General features: G+C 38.3%; 1 protein-coding gene across 1 annotated transcript in view; it reads left to right on the top strand.

The window, feature by feature from the left end:
• The window catches only part of LOC116328474 (double C2-like domain-containing protein beta), a gene marked incomplete at its 5' end in the record, with an annotated part of 86,595 nt that extends 69,197 nt beyond the window's left edge, over positions 1 to 17,398 (top strand). The window contains 4 exons of the mRNA XM_031750277.2: positions 2,082 to 2,236; positions 11,703 to 11,784; positions 14,537 to 14,633; positions 16,055 to 17,398. Of these exons, the coding sequence (XP_031606137.2) occupies positions 2,082 to 2,236; positions 11,703 to 11,784; positions 14,537 to 14,633; positions 16,055 to 16,188 (468 nt within the window). The remainder of the gene's footprint in view (positions 1 to 2,081; positions 2,237 to 11,702; positions 11,785 to 14,536; positions 14,634 to 16,054) is intronic.
• Between the last annotated feature and the right edge of the window lie 359 nt (positions 17,399 to 17,757).

Raw genomic sequence — 17,757 nt, 5'->3', positions numbered from 1 at the left:
CTGTTTAAACAGAGAATTTAAAAATAAAGGAATACTAAAAGTAAATGCAGCAGTGCTCATCTGTGGTGGGGGGAGTTTGGAGACACACTTTTAACACGCAGATCATGTGTCAGTTCCGATGTTTTTCTTGTCTCGAGGAACATGGTAAATTAATTTTGATGAGGCCATTAACTCATCATCTACAACGGAGATGGGATCAATCAGCCAATCAGTGTTTGGCTGATTTTTAAGGCACGTACTTGTCTAGACAGCTAGGACTGTAGGTGCTGGAAACTTTACAGGTTACATGAGTGAACAGAAATGTCCTGGCAAAGACAGAAGCCTAGCTACAAAGAGCCAGAGCAAGCTAAGAATAGACTAAGGTAAAATTAAAAGAAGGTAAAAAAAAAAAAGACCTGTCCTCCCACTCCTTCACTGGATCAAGATGAGGTAATGTTTTACTGCTTTTATATAAGCAGCTGTGCAGCACAGGTTCAACATCCCTGAGAATTCAAGTACATAACATGGGAAAGCAGTACGTGTGTAATCAATGGGGGGCTGCAAGTATTTTACCAAAACATAAAAGGAAAGACACCCATGTGACATTTCTTAGTAGGACTCGGAAAGATTTTGATGACTTGAGTGTAGGGGGATGATTGTAGTGGCAATGAGAGAGGCAAAGGCCAAGACATCTAATTTCTTTTTAATAAATTCGGGGTAATTCAGGGACCCTTCAAAATAATAAACGAGCAATATGCAGTCTCTGTGCCAAGGACATGGCATGGTTACAAAGATGTTCCTCCAAAATCCTGGAAGTTTCTAGCATAAGCAAAAGGTATGGGTCAGATGAGATGGGGTTTAATCACATCTTTCACTGCATTTCAGCTTATGTAAGTGAAAATGTTTCAATTTTAGAAAGCGGAGGCGGACACAAGAAGAGAGATGGTTAGCCTGTGATTTCCCTTTTTTCCAGCAGAAGACCTTAAATCAACTTATATCAAACTGCATTCCCAGTTTGATTTAAGTCATGGGATAGGAAGAATTTTAAGGATTAAGTTATATTGTTTAGATCTGGGAATCGGCCTAGCAAAGACTTCAATCCAGCTCACTGGATGGCTTTGGAAAATGTAAATGAGGGCATAAATTTTAGACTTGTAACTGTATTTTCATAAGTTTTACTGCTTTTCCTACTGATAAAGACATCGCCCAGTTTTATAACTACAGAACAGTCTAAACCAGCGGTCCCCAACCTTTTTTGCGCCAAGGACCGGTTTATGTCCGACAATATTTTCACGGACCAGCCTTTAAGGTGTCGCGGATAAATACAACAAATTAAAACCAGTACCGGTACCAAAAAAAAGAAGATTTCTTCATAACACACAAGAAAAGACCCAGGGAAACTGAGTTAATGATAAAAACGCTAAAAAAATAATGATAAAAACCCTGAAAACCATAAATTTCACACCCGAGCCTCAACTCTCGTGGCCTGGTACCAAACGACTCACGGACTGGTACTGGCCCGTGGCCCGGGGGTTGGGGACCACTGGTCTAAACAATGAGCTACTAGAACTTTCATTCATTCATTTCTTACAATTTAAACCCAAGAGATTTCTTTCATTTGCTATCGCTGCATCGCTTTGTCATGTAGAAAAAGTGAGACATATTGTTGAAACTGCACTTTTTCTACATTACGATATCGCAGGGATTACATGTGTAGTTAAACTTCTGTACACCCACATAAGGGGTATTTTTAATGGTCTGGCTCATGATATGTGTATATGTGTCTGTGGCCCAGGATGTAAGATTAGTTTGAAATCCCTGGTTTAGATGTTACTTTTTCAGGTTTAACAGCTTCTTAACATTGTTCTTCTTGGTAACCTAAAGGTGGCAGAAAAAGTTCATCCAAGCCTGATAAAAATAAAAGACTGTATGTTACAGATGTTTGTGGTCACACTGGCATCATCCTTTTGTTGTGAGTCGCTTGACTTTCTTCAATATTTGCGTTTGATTTTTGGCCAAGATGCTTGTTGGCATAAATGTCAGTCTATTGAAAGCTCAGCTGCTGGTTTTGAATCCTAAATCTTCTCATTTCCACCCTGCAGGTCAAGACGGAAGACAAGTCTCTGGAGGAACGTGGACGAATCATGATTTCTCTGAAGTACAACACCCAGAAGTCTTGCCTGGTAGTGGGCATCATACGCTGTGCTCACCTTGCCGCCATGGATGCCAACGGCTTCTCTGACCCCTACGTCAAAACGTCAGTATGCAAACACTGGCAGGCACATCCAAAAAGAAACTGGGGCTGTTTTACCATCTCCAGGGAGCAGATTTAATCAGGTTAAAAACCCCAATTAAGCAAAAAGGATAATAAGGGATTTACTTTGATAGTTTTGGCAGTCATTATCTATCAGTAGTAATTTTATTTTCATTTTATTCACCCCTGAGATCTGCACCAACCTCTGACGAGGGAGCAATCAGAAAACCAGACAGGTGCTCCAGATTAAACAAACTTATTTGGAAAAGGAAAGAAAAGCAAATGCGTTTTTACCACGAGTGTCATGCTTCAGTTTGTTGTACTGTACTTAATGTAACTTCATACACAGGCATGTTTACACACCTTTGAAAGCACTCACTTTCAGGTCTACCTCTACGTGCTTAGGTAACAAGGACAGAGGTGTTTGCTACAACCTGTCAGATGATCTCGTGTTTCTCGACTTGCCAGACTTCAGTGTATCTCTGGGGACTGCAGTGGGCACTGTTGTGAAGAACAAGAATTTATACAGTCCTGTACGGAAGTTTGAGGAAGTAAAACTGTCTAAGCTTGATAATCAGTTTAATCAGAGCAGAGGAAATAGAAAAGAACATACACTACTCTCACTTTTTAGTCAGAGTATAGCGTCAATCAAGTCAATTAAACCTGTGGGATATTGATCTGGTCAGCAAAGTAGCAGAGGGGGTTGTTAATCAGTTTCGGCTGCTTTGGTGTTAATGAAATAAACAACGGGTGCACTAGAGGGGCAACAATGAGACAACCCCTAAAACAGAAATGGTTTTACAGGTGAGGGCCACTGACATTTTTATCCTCCTGATTCTTTCTGACTGACTAACACAAGCATGGAGGAGATACCAGGAAACAGGCAGTTACTCTGGGATAGCTGGACAGGGCTGTAGAAGGCCCTTAACCCATCAGGAGGACCGGGTTACGAGGAACAGGATGAGCACTGTCGCAGTCCTACCAAGTAACCTACAGCAGGCCAATGATGCGAATGTCTCAGACCAGACAATCAGAAACAGACTTCATGAGAGTGGGATGAGGGCCCAACGTCCTCTAGTGAGCCCTCTGCTCACCCTCTGCTCACCCTCCGGCCTGATTGGCATAGAACACTAGAACTGGCAGGTCCACCACTGGTACCCTGTGCTTTTAACAGATAAGAGGAGGTTCACCATGAGCACCATGAGCAGTCTGGAGAAGCTATGGAGAATGTTATGCTGTAACGTCGTTCAGTATGACCTCATCCTAGTGCAGTGGTTCCTGGGTTCCTCCTAGAGCACAAGAATATCCCTCATGTCCAAGAATTTGCACGCAGTTGCTGGAGGAAGAAGGAATGGATACTATTATCCAGTCCATATTAGTATAGAAATCCAGCATGATTTATTTTCCCATTAAGATCAGATTGTGTTCTCAAAATATTCCTTTAATTTTTGGGAGCATGAGCATCTTAGACAACTTGATAACATTTCTATCTGGATTTTTAGTGGCTCTATGTTGCCTTTCAAGAAAAGATTTGTAGGACAGAGTCAGAAAACAGGCACAATGGGTGACCTTCTATTGCTTCTCTGGAAGGTTTTAGCAACAGATTGAAACTACTTTTTGTAGTACAGCAGAGCAACATCAGCTGAATATGGATGTTGTGCAGACATGTATAACAACCAGGTGAGACACGACTTTTCCATGTTTTCCTCCCAACAGATCGAGTAAGTCATTGTGGCTGAGGTCCTGTGATTTAGTGGTTTCCAGCATGAACCAACTTTTTGGCTGCAAACCTCTTTTACTAGCACTTTACTTTACTGCTTGCTAATAATGTGGCAATGGGAAAATCAGTGCCATGTAATTATCATATACATGCAGTATATAACTTTACTGCTGGAGCTTAAAGTCAGATAATTCAAATGCCGACAACAAAGACAAATAAAGTAAAAACATTAAAAATGCAGACAAAGGCAAAAGAGAATTGTAATAGTTTAGTAAGAATATGATTACTTGTTAATAATGGGTTGAAAAATATGTAAATATGATATCATTAATGATGTCATAATGAAGAAATAAGTGCTAACTGATGATTTTGATGGTTATCACACAGAAAATACAACAAGGTGAGCAATCACAGCAAAAGGAAACAAAGTTAGCTTAAGGGAGGATGAATTTTAGCATTGTAAATTAGTAAGTACCAATTCTGACTTTTCGTGTGACATTAGCTTATTATGTGAGACTAAACCTATGTTGCCTCATTTACCTCATTATTAGTGTCATATTTTTTTTAAATCCAAATATATAAAAATATAAATTGAATTCGTACAGCATGATGAAGAGTGTCATTAACCCTACACTGCAAAAAAGGATTTTTTAAGAAAGTAAAAAAACCTCCTTTATGGACGTGTTTTCTCTTTTTTGTCTAAAAACAAAATATATTCTTAACAAGAAAATTAAGCTTGTTCCAGGAAAATATGTCTAACTATTTCGTAATAAGATATTTCAGCTCATCTTGAGCTTTATTTACCAGTTACAGGGTACACTGCAAAAAGAGCTCTACTTGAAATTAGCCAAATATAACTGACAAAAATGTCTTGTTTTGAGAAAAAAGAAAATCTGCCAGTGGAGTAAACAAAAGTTGATTGGCTAGAATCCTTAAAGCTCACGAATGAATCTCTTCCTTAAATCCTTAATTAGTGCGTAAGTGGAAGAGTTCAAATTTAGATTTTGAACTAGAACAGAATTCTGCATTAGTGAAATTGCCTTATTGTAAAAAACAACTTTTGCCTTTATGTATAATTTATATGAACTGATTTCATGTTTTGACTTTCACGCTTTTGGGTCATCAAACCATAACTTCCACGTTTTCTGGTTTATGAAGTTTATGCACCTGACTCTTGGTGATGATGAGGGTCCATAATAGTAATGTGTTTGTGTGGTAAATAGAGATCTAACCTGAACATTGCTGTATGTGATCAAATTTATACCAAGAGAAGAAGCTCAGTGGGATTTCAAGTTTAAAAAAATAGTCACATATATTCTGTAGGGAGACAAATTTAATATCTAATATTAAAAATAAAATATTATAGCATCATGTGAAAAATCACACGATGCCAATCAATCCAAATCATAACTATAGTTCCGATAAATCAACTGAAGAAGGTTTTATTTTGTCTCAATAGCTGACCAAACGTTTTAAACTTGACCTCAGGACATTTCTGTTTTTGTGAACACAATCCTCATGTTATAAAAGGTCATCAAAGCGCTTCTGTTTCTTATCAGAAAATATATTTCCACCCTTCTTCTTGTCACATTAGCAGACTGCTCTTGCTGTTGCAGGTTGAAATGCCATGTTTACAGTGATTTGCTTATTTTGTACCGCTTTCGTAACAAAACCTCCGCAGGGCACCCACTCACGCCGTTTATCTCCTCCTCGATTTAGACCAGTGCAACGGGAAATCAAGCACCCAGGCTTTGTTATAAAAGTGGATTCATTAAATGTTTGGGCAAAGTCATTTTATGAAAAAAATAAGACAACTTAGGAAAATAAACACTGCTGGAATGGCATAAAAATAACCCATGCAACTATTTTATTGTTAAAGCGGGAAAAACTATGAGTCACATTTGAGCTATTTTCCTGAATTACCTCACAATTTCATAGTAATGTATTGTGCCTTCATTGACTCATGCAGTAATTTATTTTACAATCTGTTATTGAGTAATTGAATTTTGAATCATGCGTCTGCACATGAAATTGCAGGAAAGAGAAAATTAAACCATTCACTGACAATCACGATGTTTACACATTGAATTACATCGAACCGAACTCTATGTGACTCTTAAAGGCATTAAAATAAGATAAATGATAAAAAAAAATATGATGTAGACGCTTTACAGTCAGCCAAAAATACTTTTCCTTATGTTTTTTTTCATATACACTCACTCTGCCACATTTTTAAAGTTACACCTTGCTACTTTCAGAACTGCACTAATTATTCATGGCACAGATTCAGCAGCATATTGACATTACATCATGGAGCAGTTGCTGCATATTTGCCGACTGCACATCCATGATGTGAATCTCCCATTCCACCACATCCCAATGTTGCTCTATTGGATTGAGATCTAGTTACTGTTAAGTCCTTTTGAGTGCACCAAACTCATTTTCTATTCAATTCAGTTTTATTTTATTTATATGCTACAAAATGACTTTAGTCGCTGCAGTTGGCTTTTATAATGTAAGCTAGATACCACGGGTTATAAGGGGATGGACATAGTAAGCAACAATATTCAGGTAGGCTGTGGTGTTAAACAAAGTGTGCCAAGAAAACAATTACACCACCTGCAGCCTGAACTGCCTGACCCACCGTCTGAAGTTTCATTAGACCAGGCAGTGTTTGTCCAATCTTCTGTTGTCTAGCTTTCCTGAGCTCGTGTGAATTGTAGCCTCAGTTTCCTGTTCTTTGCTCATAGGGATGGAACCTGGTATTCTGTAGTCCGATCTGTATCAGTCTGTTCACTCTCCTATGACATCATCAAGGCATTTTTCTCCAGAAAACTGCTACAAACGGGCTGTTTTCTGTTTCTGAGCACTTTTTGTGAACCCTACACATGTTCAGAGCCACTTAAATCATCTTCCTTCCCCATTCAGTTCAAACTCCAGCAGGTTCTCTTGTACATGCCTACATGCCTAAATGCACTGAGTTGATGCCATGTGATTGGCTGATTATTATTTGCACTAATGAGCAGTTGAACAATAGCCAATAATAGGTTTACTGACTAATGCATTAGCTGGTGAGTGTATATGATGTTGCAATGGTGGATGCTCATATTAAGCATGGCCAAAATTCCAAACAATTGCAACGTGTGGAGCGAGCAGTTCTCTTTCAAACTCCTGATGCTCACATTATTGCTGTTCTCCATTGTTATGTGGCACATTTTAAAGGTGCTGAAATGGATTAGCTGGCTGGCAGTGCTGATGTTACACTACCTGTGCCATCCACGGGCTACAATTCGAAGGACAATCCTGTTTATCACACAAACATTTCCCAAGTCTTTCATCTGGCTGAGCAATGAAAGTGCAATTAATTTCCGACTCTGCTGTGCACACCTCGAGAACAAAAGCGCGACTCGTTTCAGTGGAGAGGGACCGGCAACAATTTTCCAACCGTCAGAGGACGGAAAAAAATCTTCCCCAAGCTTGAAGGACACCGAGGCTGATAATAGATTTACTGACTGATTCACGTGAAGAAGAATAAGGAAAATGTATAATCTGACACATAGACACTTCCTGCAGCGCCGTTTATCTGAAGGATCAAGTCACAGCTGTCAATGAACGTTAAGCCATTTGCTCTAATGTGCTGGGAGTGTCGCGGATATTCAGAAATTGTGCGAAAGTAGAATTCAGACACGCATTAGTCAACAAGGTAGTGGAGTACTTTACACTCTTTAATGGCCATTCAGTCAATGACAAGTACATTTCATCGGCTTTGAAGTAAAGAGTAGTATATTTTAAAACTCACGACATAAAGGCATAGTTGTACTCTACAATCACAGCATACGCACACAGGGAAATATTTAAAGTCATCATATTGCAGAATTGCTTTGTTTGCATCATAACTTTCACCCTTAGATTTTTTTTTTTTTGCCAGGGGGTCAGTAATCCCATTACGTGATAACGATTAGGTTCGCCGCAGTGTCCTCATCAACAATTTCAGCTTCCACTCTCTCTAGGGTACACTTGTGAGGAATAACCCACTTAGCCTCCCTTTAAGTCTCTTTGTTACCTTGGGAAATTGAAGTCTGTGAGGGTCCAATGGGCACATAACAGAAGAGAGGGATGTGATGAGGTACTGTAATTGCAATGAAATATACCACATCAGAATGAGCAATACCACCCAAAAACTGTTCTTGGCCAAAAGCACAGAGACGCTAAACAACGTGCACTATGCTGGTTTTGAGATAAGTACAAGTTGCCTTGTGCATCATTTATGAAAACAGAACAGAAACAAAGGTCTAACCTTCACTCGGTCTCACACACACACACACACACACACACACACACACACACACACACACACAGGCTGTATACAAACACAAATGCCTTCATCCAGAGAAACAGCAGCACTAAGACCCTGTTTTCTCCTCTGACTCACAAACTGCAGCGAATGCAAACTGAAAATGATAACCACATTGTTACATTTTGTGAGCACGCCAGGAACGCCTCGGCTAATTTAAATAAATATGAAGTTTAATTTCTTTTGCATATTCCACAACATACTCTCAATTTTCAGTGTGGTACATACACTTCACCGAGGATAATGGAATCTAAAATAACATAACATGTTCGTTTATGATGATGTTCTGAGCAGTTTTAGAGCTAGTTGTTAAACTGTTATGCATTATGCTGAGAGTCTTTAAATAATGCGTTCACCCATTTCATATACTAAGAAAACAAGACATCTAAGAAAATATAGTGCCTGACTGTAACTTTTCGGGTGAAATAGCTTGTTACTGGAGCACTTCCCTCTAAGATACAGCCTTTTCACCCCTGACAGGAGCTCTTGTAGTTGATATTGATATTTGTAGCCTTCATTTTCAAAACAAGTGTTTGTTACCAGTTTTGCTCTTCAGTCTAAATGTTTCAAAAATCTACCTTTGTAAAGGGTAGAGAAAAAAAAGGTGCAAAATTGTGTACATGTCAGCTTTATTATTGCACATTGATACATTTGGAGATGGATTGGCTTTTGTATATAACTCAAAACTTTATCAAATGAAACTAAACACAATGTATTAAATTGTTTTTATTTAATTTAAAAGAAACAAAGTATCAGAGCAGTTACTGTTTTATCTTATCTATCTACCCTGTATCTTTTTATCTATGTATCTAATTGCCAACATTGGGTTATAAGCACTCTTTTATGATACTACACCTTAAAATCTACACTCAGAAATGATTATTCACCCTCAACACGAATAAATAATTTTGAGTTTATTTATTCCAGTTATTAAACATTACGTGCTTGGTATGAACTGAATGTATACCAATCAGGTAAATGTCATTGGATACTGAAAACGAAGAACACATAGTGTAAACAAGAGCACTATCACTGAAGGGCAAGAGTCAAAACTTTGATCCTTTATGATAATTTTATTACAGTATGATGACATCAGCCTGTCATAGCTCCATTGTAATGATGTAGGGTGTTGTGCAGCTCTCTCCATGACCTTTCTTATGATATATTACTCAGTATGGTTTCTTTAAAAAAAAAAAATCAACATGACCTTTGGCCATAACAGTTAAGGTCAAGGTCGAATGCTTCGCCAGCCAAGATACTCATGTCCCCCAAGCAGTGTTGGTCAACTTAATAGTAATTAGTTACTAATTACTGATTACTTCTCCAAAAAAGTAATCCCATTATGTTACTGATTACTTATATTTTCAAAAGTAATTAGTTACTTTATTACTTAGCTACTTTTTAAAAACATTATACACAACCTGAATACGTAATAAAGCAATAAACCTTTCAGCCCAATTGTATTTGTTCTGTATAATCAATCATAAAAAATTTAATCAAATGAAAAAGTCTCTTTTTAAAACTTGTTTTATTAGTTTTAATCTTTTAACTTTATGCACATTGCATCAAGCAAAAATTAAATTTTATGCAACTGTCTTTGACTGGAAGACATTTGTTTAACATTTAAACCTATTTTCTGCATATTCCAGCATATAAAATAAAATAATTGTACGTCATTGTCATGAGACACTCTCACAAACAAAATCACAGTTTAGTAACGCAGTAACGCAGCATGCTTACGGGAAAGTAACAGTAATCAAATTACTTTTTGCAATAGTAATCCCTTACTTTACTCGTTACTTGAAAAAAGTAATCAGATTACATCTCTTCCCCTCTTGAAAGGTTATTTTTGTAAAGTTTGAAGATGATCCATTTAAAAAAAATGGGGTAATATGAAGTTTTTACGGACTTTCACATTTGACATGACCTTGATCTTGACCTGATTTTCACCTAAATTAAATCAGCTCGAGCTGTTACTGGGTATCGACCATCACATAAAATCTGCTAACAAAGAGACACATGAACAAACAGAACGATTGCATACTTCCTCCCTTCATCGGCAGAATAATGTGTATGAAAATTATCTTTTTAAATAAAAAAGTTAATTTGGTAACACTTTAAAATAATTCTTTTTTTCCTGCAAAAACCTGGCTTAGTGTATTTGTAGGTAAGTATATTTCATTGTAATTTAAATAAAATACCTTGATATTCTATTACATTACAGGGGAATTACCCCTGAGTTGAGGGCCACATTATAAAGTGTTACTGGCCATTTATAATGTGTTTATCAGCTATAAAACGAGAGGGTTTTTGAAACTGGAAAATTAGTTTTCCCTCTGTAGTCCTCAAGCTTTATTGACAAATCACATGTGAGCTGGCTTTGGATGCTTTCAGGTAAACAGTCCCTGTGATGGCCAAATGAAGCACTGCATTTGCCAAAAAAGGAGTTTATTAACTTTTCAAAATGTGTCACCGGCACACAGCACAGCAAGCTTTACCCCGCCATATCCACCAGCTACACTGGAAGCCCCCAGATTTTGGCAGTCAGCAGAGAATAGTTTATGGGTTACTGCTGCATGCCTGAGTCACAGTAACAGCAGTACATATTACAGGCTCTAAAATGATAATCTCTCTAAAAACCGAAAGAAATAAACGTGAATTAGTTTTGTCTAAGTCTAGCAAAGTGAAGTGTGGTATGACTCCCAGAAGCTCCACAAAAAAAAGGTTGGAAAGCCAATAATAGGAACAAATGACCAACACACAGAAACCTCACACAGAGAATCTGAGATGAAGGGTTTAAATAAAACCAGAGACTGGAGACCTTCTCTGCAGTAATGCACAGGAGTATCGACTGACTTTGGAAATGTCTTTTTCTTATGAGGTGAGATGTCTTCTCCACAGTAATCTCATCAAGCAGACACTAGAGTGAAATGTTATTGTTTAACTAACCACGTGTGGGACATCAGTCTTGATAGAGTGGGACTGCAGCTGGAGGGGAAAGCACCACAAGGTCTTTGTACTGCTAACTGAAAAAAGAAAAGCCTTAATAAAATCTGGAGTTTCTAAAAATCAGATGATGTAGTGATTTAGTGTGTGTGTAATGTAATGCAGCTGTGTGGTTGAATGTAGGGCAGTCCCACAGCACCCCCTGGAGGACAGAACAATATAACAGCTGAGAAATGTACAGTGTGCTGTCTGACCACTGTCTGTGAGGCTTCACATTACTGATGGTGGTTCAAAATAACACATGAGCACCGGGTGCTCTGCAGGGATATGTAATATTTTCATTTTTGCTGTTTCACTCATAAATATAAGCATCAGAAAAAGCTCTGGGGCCTGCACTATTAAGTCTTGTATTAAATCTTCTTTTCTTTCCTCCCCTCTCTGTCCTGCAGGTATCTGAAGCCAGACGAGAACAAAAAGTCAAAGCACAAGACTGCTGTGAAAAAGAAGACGCTCAATCCTGAGTTCAATGAGGTATAAACCACAGCTAAACCTTGCAGCATTTCTTTCTATGTTATTCCTGTTTATTGTTGCCTGAGCTTTATCTGGTGCTTTATGTGCTGAGCGACCTTCATAAGCCTGGGACCTACAAAAGCCACTTTGACAGGGCAACACTATTGGAATTTTTCTTAATTCATAACAAGATGGCTTTTTAAAAAAAGCTGCAGAACCAAAAATGACTTAAATAATTAAAGTCCTGTTTAGCAGGTGTATTTTATCAGGACTGAACTTCTATTTGTCTGCCCTTATAAAACCGATGGGCCGAGTTACTGACTGGTTAACTTTGATTATTAAGTGACTGTTTAGTCCTATCAATGCCTGAAGCTCTGAAGCTTTGAAAATAAAGTTTTAATGGCTCTATCTGCACCAATAAACACTTTTTACAGTGGTAATAATAAGAGAGAAAAATTCATATTTAATGTAAAAGTTTTCTTTATAGTGGCAAACCTTCATAGAATGTATAACACCTGTAGTTTGTCTTCTCCTTTTCCCTTTTCATAGTGTATGCCTTCAGGATTCTGATATTTTATTTCAAATACTACATATAAGAAATATAGTTCCTAACCTGATACATGTAATAGCAAAAACATTAAATAATGATATAACCCAATCATTTGTTTGCTTGGTTTTAGAACTATGAACACTCCTTTGGTTTATTGAATCTATAAGTGGGCATATTTTGATGTGAGAGCGCTAAGCTGATAGCTAACACTAACAAGCTTGGTTAACCTAAAAAGTAAAACCAACATGAAGCTGCCTTAAACATGTTTTACATTGTTACATTGTTGTTACATTGTTTTACATTACATCAACATTGTTTTAAACCCCATGGGGTTGTAAAAAGGCTTCAAGTTGTATAGAAGTGTATCAGAAAACGTGAGGCTTCAAAACATCAAGATGGCAATGGCGGTTTCATCACGAGACACCGTGTGCTTTAGTCCCACAGGTCTAGAGACCAGTCAGCTACCTGTCCTTGGGAGAAAATGTGTACTCCTTGACCGGTTTGCAAGTGGTTGCTGGTAGCTGATAGGTGAAACTGGTTCCAAAGAGACATACAGTATGGTACTGCACCAAAAGCCTCCCTGTGGTGTTTGTGGTCTTTTGCAGATCAGCATTGTCACATTTAATTTGTATGGAAGACACCAAGTTGTCTGCAAACACTTGCCAACTACTCATCAAGCGACAGTAAAAGTTGCACCTTTAGAAATGTTAAGGCACAACCTTTACTCTGAAAGTGAATAATCAAAATGTTTACTTAATGTTTTTAAGTTTCACTGCCGCTCAGCAAGTAGCTGATAAGTGTTTCCAGACACGTCATCGTCTTCCATGCAAACTGCAGACATCCACAGCAATCTTCTAGTGACCAAGAAGGTTTTTTATGCATCACCCTCTTTCAACTAGTCTCACCTAGTGACAGCAGTTGCCAGGGTATTGCCTAGTTTGTCTATTATTGGTACTCATGTCCATCGTTTATTCAGTCTATGATTCAAAGTAAGATTATAATATGTAAGTAAAAACAAATAAGAGACTAGCACTGTACTGACAGTTGCAAAGTACAATTAACTTTTAACTGTAGTTTGCAACTGTGAGTACTTTGCAAACATTTAGCAGCTGAAAAGCCAGAGTAAAGAGGACAATGCGTTTTAGTTTATAAAAGCAACTCAGTTATTTCTGGTCCAGGTGTCCAAAAATGCAAATAATGTTTGTTAAAACAGGGAGCTTAATATATTTTTGAACGCTGTTGCATTGCCTCTAGACCTTTACCATGCTGTATACCGTTGCTTTGACAAATTCACCGTGAAGGAAGCAATTTAAGTAATCAACCTTTATGTTCTTCTCAGCTGAGCCGGAGCTCCTCAGTCTCACAGCTAAACACCTCCCTTCATGGCTCATTTTAAATTGTGTTGAAATCAGAAAGGTGCTGCTTCGGCCACATTTTGAACAAGAATGCCAAACATGTTTTCGAGGCTGAACGGGCCACAGGGCAGCTCGGCTCGGACGTTTCTGCTTGTATACGAGTGGACGTACCCCAGCCGAACGCTCACACAGGCCAGCGACTTGACATTTCCTCTGACATTTTTTGCGCCCATATTCTTCCATCACCTCCTGGCCTTTCTGTTGGAGACAAGCAATGAGGTCCTCCTCCATATCAAGGCTCTGGTTTCATTAAGGTGATTGAACCGCAGATTGTTGCTTCGCAAACTGCAAATTGATATCAGAAGAAAATGCTTGTTTCATTTAGTGGACAGTGGACTTTATTGATTACACTGTCATGCTGTTACAGAAGCCGTGTGTGTATTCTGCATTTAATTTCCTCCACTCTGAGTTTAAGATACGTTGACACCTTTGCTGTGCTGTGAGTGTCCTTAACTAACAAAAATGAGTCTGGTTATGTAGTGACTGAAAAAAAACATTAGAGTGAGAAGAGCTAGATTAAACAGCGTCTTGTTTAAGGCACTAACAAAATATTAAAACCTAATGAGGCGTTCCGAATGAATTTCAGCAGGAAATGAAACAAAAGCTTTCAGAATTGTTTTGATAATTATGCAAACTGAAAAACTGCACATTAGAGTGTTTTTGTGTGTGTGTGTGACGATGGTCCATCAGAATAAATAAACTCTTAAAACCCCACTGTGGTGATCAGAAAAGATGAGGTATTATTAATCATACGTTTTGAGAGAGAAAATTGTGGAGCTCTTATTTTGCCCTCTTTCATTTTCTGCAGGAGTTCTGTTATGACATAAAATATGCAGACCTCACCAAAAAGACCTTGGAGGTGACCGTATGGGACTACGACATTGGAAAGTCGAATGACTTCATAGGTAAGCAGTGCTGGGCTTCACTCTGCTGACACTTTGAGACTCCCTGAGGGTTACTGGGGTCTACATGTTTCTGTTTGCATTTCCAACATGAAAAGGAATGCAAACACAAACTAACTGCTGCTACAACAAAAAGATGGAGATCAACACAGGTGGGGTTGTGTGTTTGTTGTGTAATGTGACTTTTAAGGCGATGGAAAAGCCAGCTGTGATTGTGTAGCATGGGTTTTTAATCTTAAGAATAATTGTAACATTATCCATAAATTCCAAAAAAGGGTAAAGAAAGTAGCTATTAAACGAGGCCCAACTCAAGAAGATGTCACAACTGAGGTTAATATAATAACATAATGAATAACCCCCAAAACAATGTAATATAACAAGTCAACACATAATATGATAAATCATAATGAATTTACACATTATCAAAATATATATGATCACATTTTGAAAAATGTGCCATGTCCTGTGCTTTCAAATCACAGCTGGAATCTGTTTGTCTGTATAAAAAGCCCTCTCACCAAGCCAATCAGATCTTTGGAGCTCAGGGGAAACACAAGACCTCAGATGTATCTGCAGTACTGTGACAAAGTTTTCACAGGACTCTGTGCAGTCATGTGAAAAGCTAAGTACGTCCTCACTGCTTCCAGAGGAATATAAAGCGTAAATAACAGCTAAGTGCTAATCGAATGCACTCAATCAACCAGTCATCAGTTTGTGTGAGCACCTCTGTTAAAGTTTTGGTAATTTGCTGGTCTGGAGCATTCAGATGTATGTTAACACAATAACACAATCTTCCAAAGAGAGGACGTCCCAGCAAACTCAGCCCAAGGTCGGATTGTGCAGCGCACAGACAAGCTGCGACAAATCTCAGACTCAACAGGCCTCAGTTAACATGTTCACTGCTGAAGTGCATGACTGTATCATTAGAAAAAGACTGAACAAGAAGGGTTTGTTTGGAAGGGTTCCAGTACAAAGCCTCTTCTCTCGAAAAATAACATGGCAGCACGGCTCAGGTTTGCAGAGTTGCATCTGAATAAACCAAAAGACTATTGTAACAACGTCTTTTGGACATATGAGACTAAATGTTCAGCCATAATGGACAGCACCACATTTGGCATACATTTCTGGAGGGTGCTGTAACTTTTAATATAGAATAAACATATAAGGATTTTTATTTTAATGTGAGCTGCGCAAAGTCCAGTGATGCAGCACACAGAGTTGGAAGTGAACTTAACTGATTCTCTTTAGTAAACCAACTTATAAATAATTTGTAAAAAGGTTTTTCATCTTTAATATTGTTTTTCAGCTGTTTTATGATGCTAAGAATATAAACTGATATTATAAAGTGATGCATTATAAATCTTGTATCACCTGTCTCCTATCTTTCTAATAAGAAGTCATTCTGTGTTTGTGCCTCCTTTTAGGTGGTGTATCTCTGGGTATCAATGCAAATGGAGAAAGGCTCAAGCACTGGTTTGACTGCCTCAAAAACAAGGACAAAAAAATTGAACGCTGGCACACGTTGACCAATGAATTACCTGGTTCATTAAATGACTGAACGCACACATCCTTCGTCCAACCTGTTCGCCGGCTGCACCAGGACTCCCGCATCCTCCCCGTCCTCTCCGCCCAGGTCGTCTTCTCTGGGTCGCCCTCGTGTTGCCCGCATCGACCTGAGACGCCTCTCTTTGGGAATACACAGTATTTCCTCTCCACAGGGCTGAGCTTAAAACATACACATCTCATGTTTGTGTTCAACAACACTTTCACACATACAGAAAGGAGGTTGCACAGCTGCTCATTTCATGTTTTTAAGAGAAATTCAATCCACAAGATGACTGACAGGGATTGTAGTGTTGACTTTAAAGGATTCCTGTATGAACGGTGGAAGATAAAAGAAGCAAAATCTATTTGATGAGATCTTTTACAGCAGTTAAAGAATTTCCACTAATCCATAAAGCTGCACAGGAAAACCCTCATGATTTCAATTTCATGGCTATGAGCAGAGTCTTAGGATTTAAAGTAGTGGATACACTAATAAAGGATGTAGCAAATATTTTGTATCATTAATGCAAGTTCTAGATTTGGAGCATATATTTTTCATTTGGGCAGATGAGAGCAATGCCACAGAGACTTTGTGTAGTTTATGGAGAACAGTCTTTAAAACCGGCTGCAGGTTGAGGTCTCATTATGCTTCAAACAAACTGTCTAACCATGACTCTCTGTAATGAAAACCGCTGTTTTGTTTGTTTGATAGAGTTAATAGTGAAGCTTGTGTAAAGGCAAAAACTCCACAGAGAAAGAGAGCTGGGCTCCGGCAAGAGTTGCCTATAGCTACTTTATATTGTAAGTCAAATAATCTACAATAATAAACAGCAGCCTCTAACAATCAGAAGGCCCCCAATGTGCAAGCAGAGTGACACAAGCGAGAGTGGGAAGGAAGAACTCCCTTTAAACAGGAAGAAACCAGAGATTAATGAGTAAATGCAAAGTGGTCTGTAAACACATAGAGAGTGAGTCTTAAGTAGAAAGGAGTTACAACGCCCTCCAATACTCACTATTCTGTAAAGGTAGTTTTAGTTATTTTAAACCATAAGTTAATAAAATAATCTTTGCTCATGCAGCCAAAACATTATTGTCTGCAGTTTTAAAGCAGAAAACTTTTTTTAAATTGTGGTTTTTACTTATTAAGAAAGATATTGCAAACAATATCAACCTGCTAGCATCATATTAATCCTTATGTGGCCAGTTTAAAGAATATAGTTACATTTGAAGGATCAATATGTCTAAGGCTATGTCCACACGTACCCGGGTATTTTTGAAAACGCAGATTTTTCTATGCGTTTGCACCTTTCGTCCACACGTAAACGGCGTTTTCGGTCAGTGAAAACGGAGATTTCTAAAAACTCCGGCCAGGGTGGATATTTTCTAAAACTCCGTTTTTGCATTTACGTGTGGACGAGAAAAACGGAGAAAACGCAGCGTCAAAGGTGTGCGCCTTTTTTGACGTCACAGTGTGCGCCACGTTGTTGTTTCGATGAAATGAATTTCTACAATACTGTTAATTGTCCTCTCTGCAGTGTTTAAATGCTTACATATACACACACAGTTACTGTCCCTCCACACA

The sequence above is a fragment of the Oreochromis aureus genome, linkage group 10 (genome assembly GCF_013358895.1).
Source record: "Oreochromis aureus strain Israel breed Guangdong linkage group 10, ZZ_aureus, whole genome shotgun sequence".
NCBI lineage: Eukaryota > Metazoa > Chordata > Actinopteri > Cichliformes > Cichlidae > Oreochromis > Oreochromis aureus.
The sequence above is the reverse complement of the archived record's forward strand: the minus strand, read 5'-3'. Positions and strand labels throughout refer to the sequence as shown.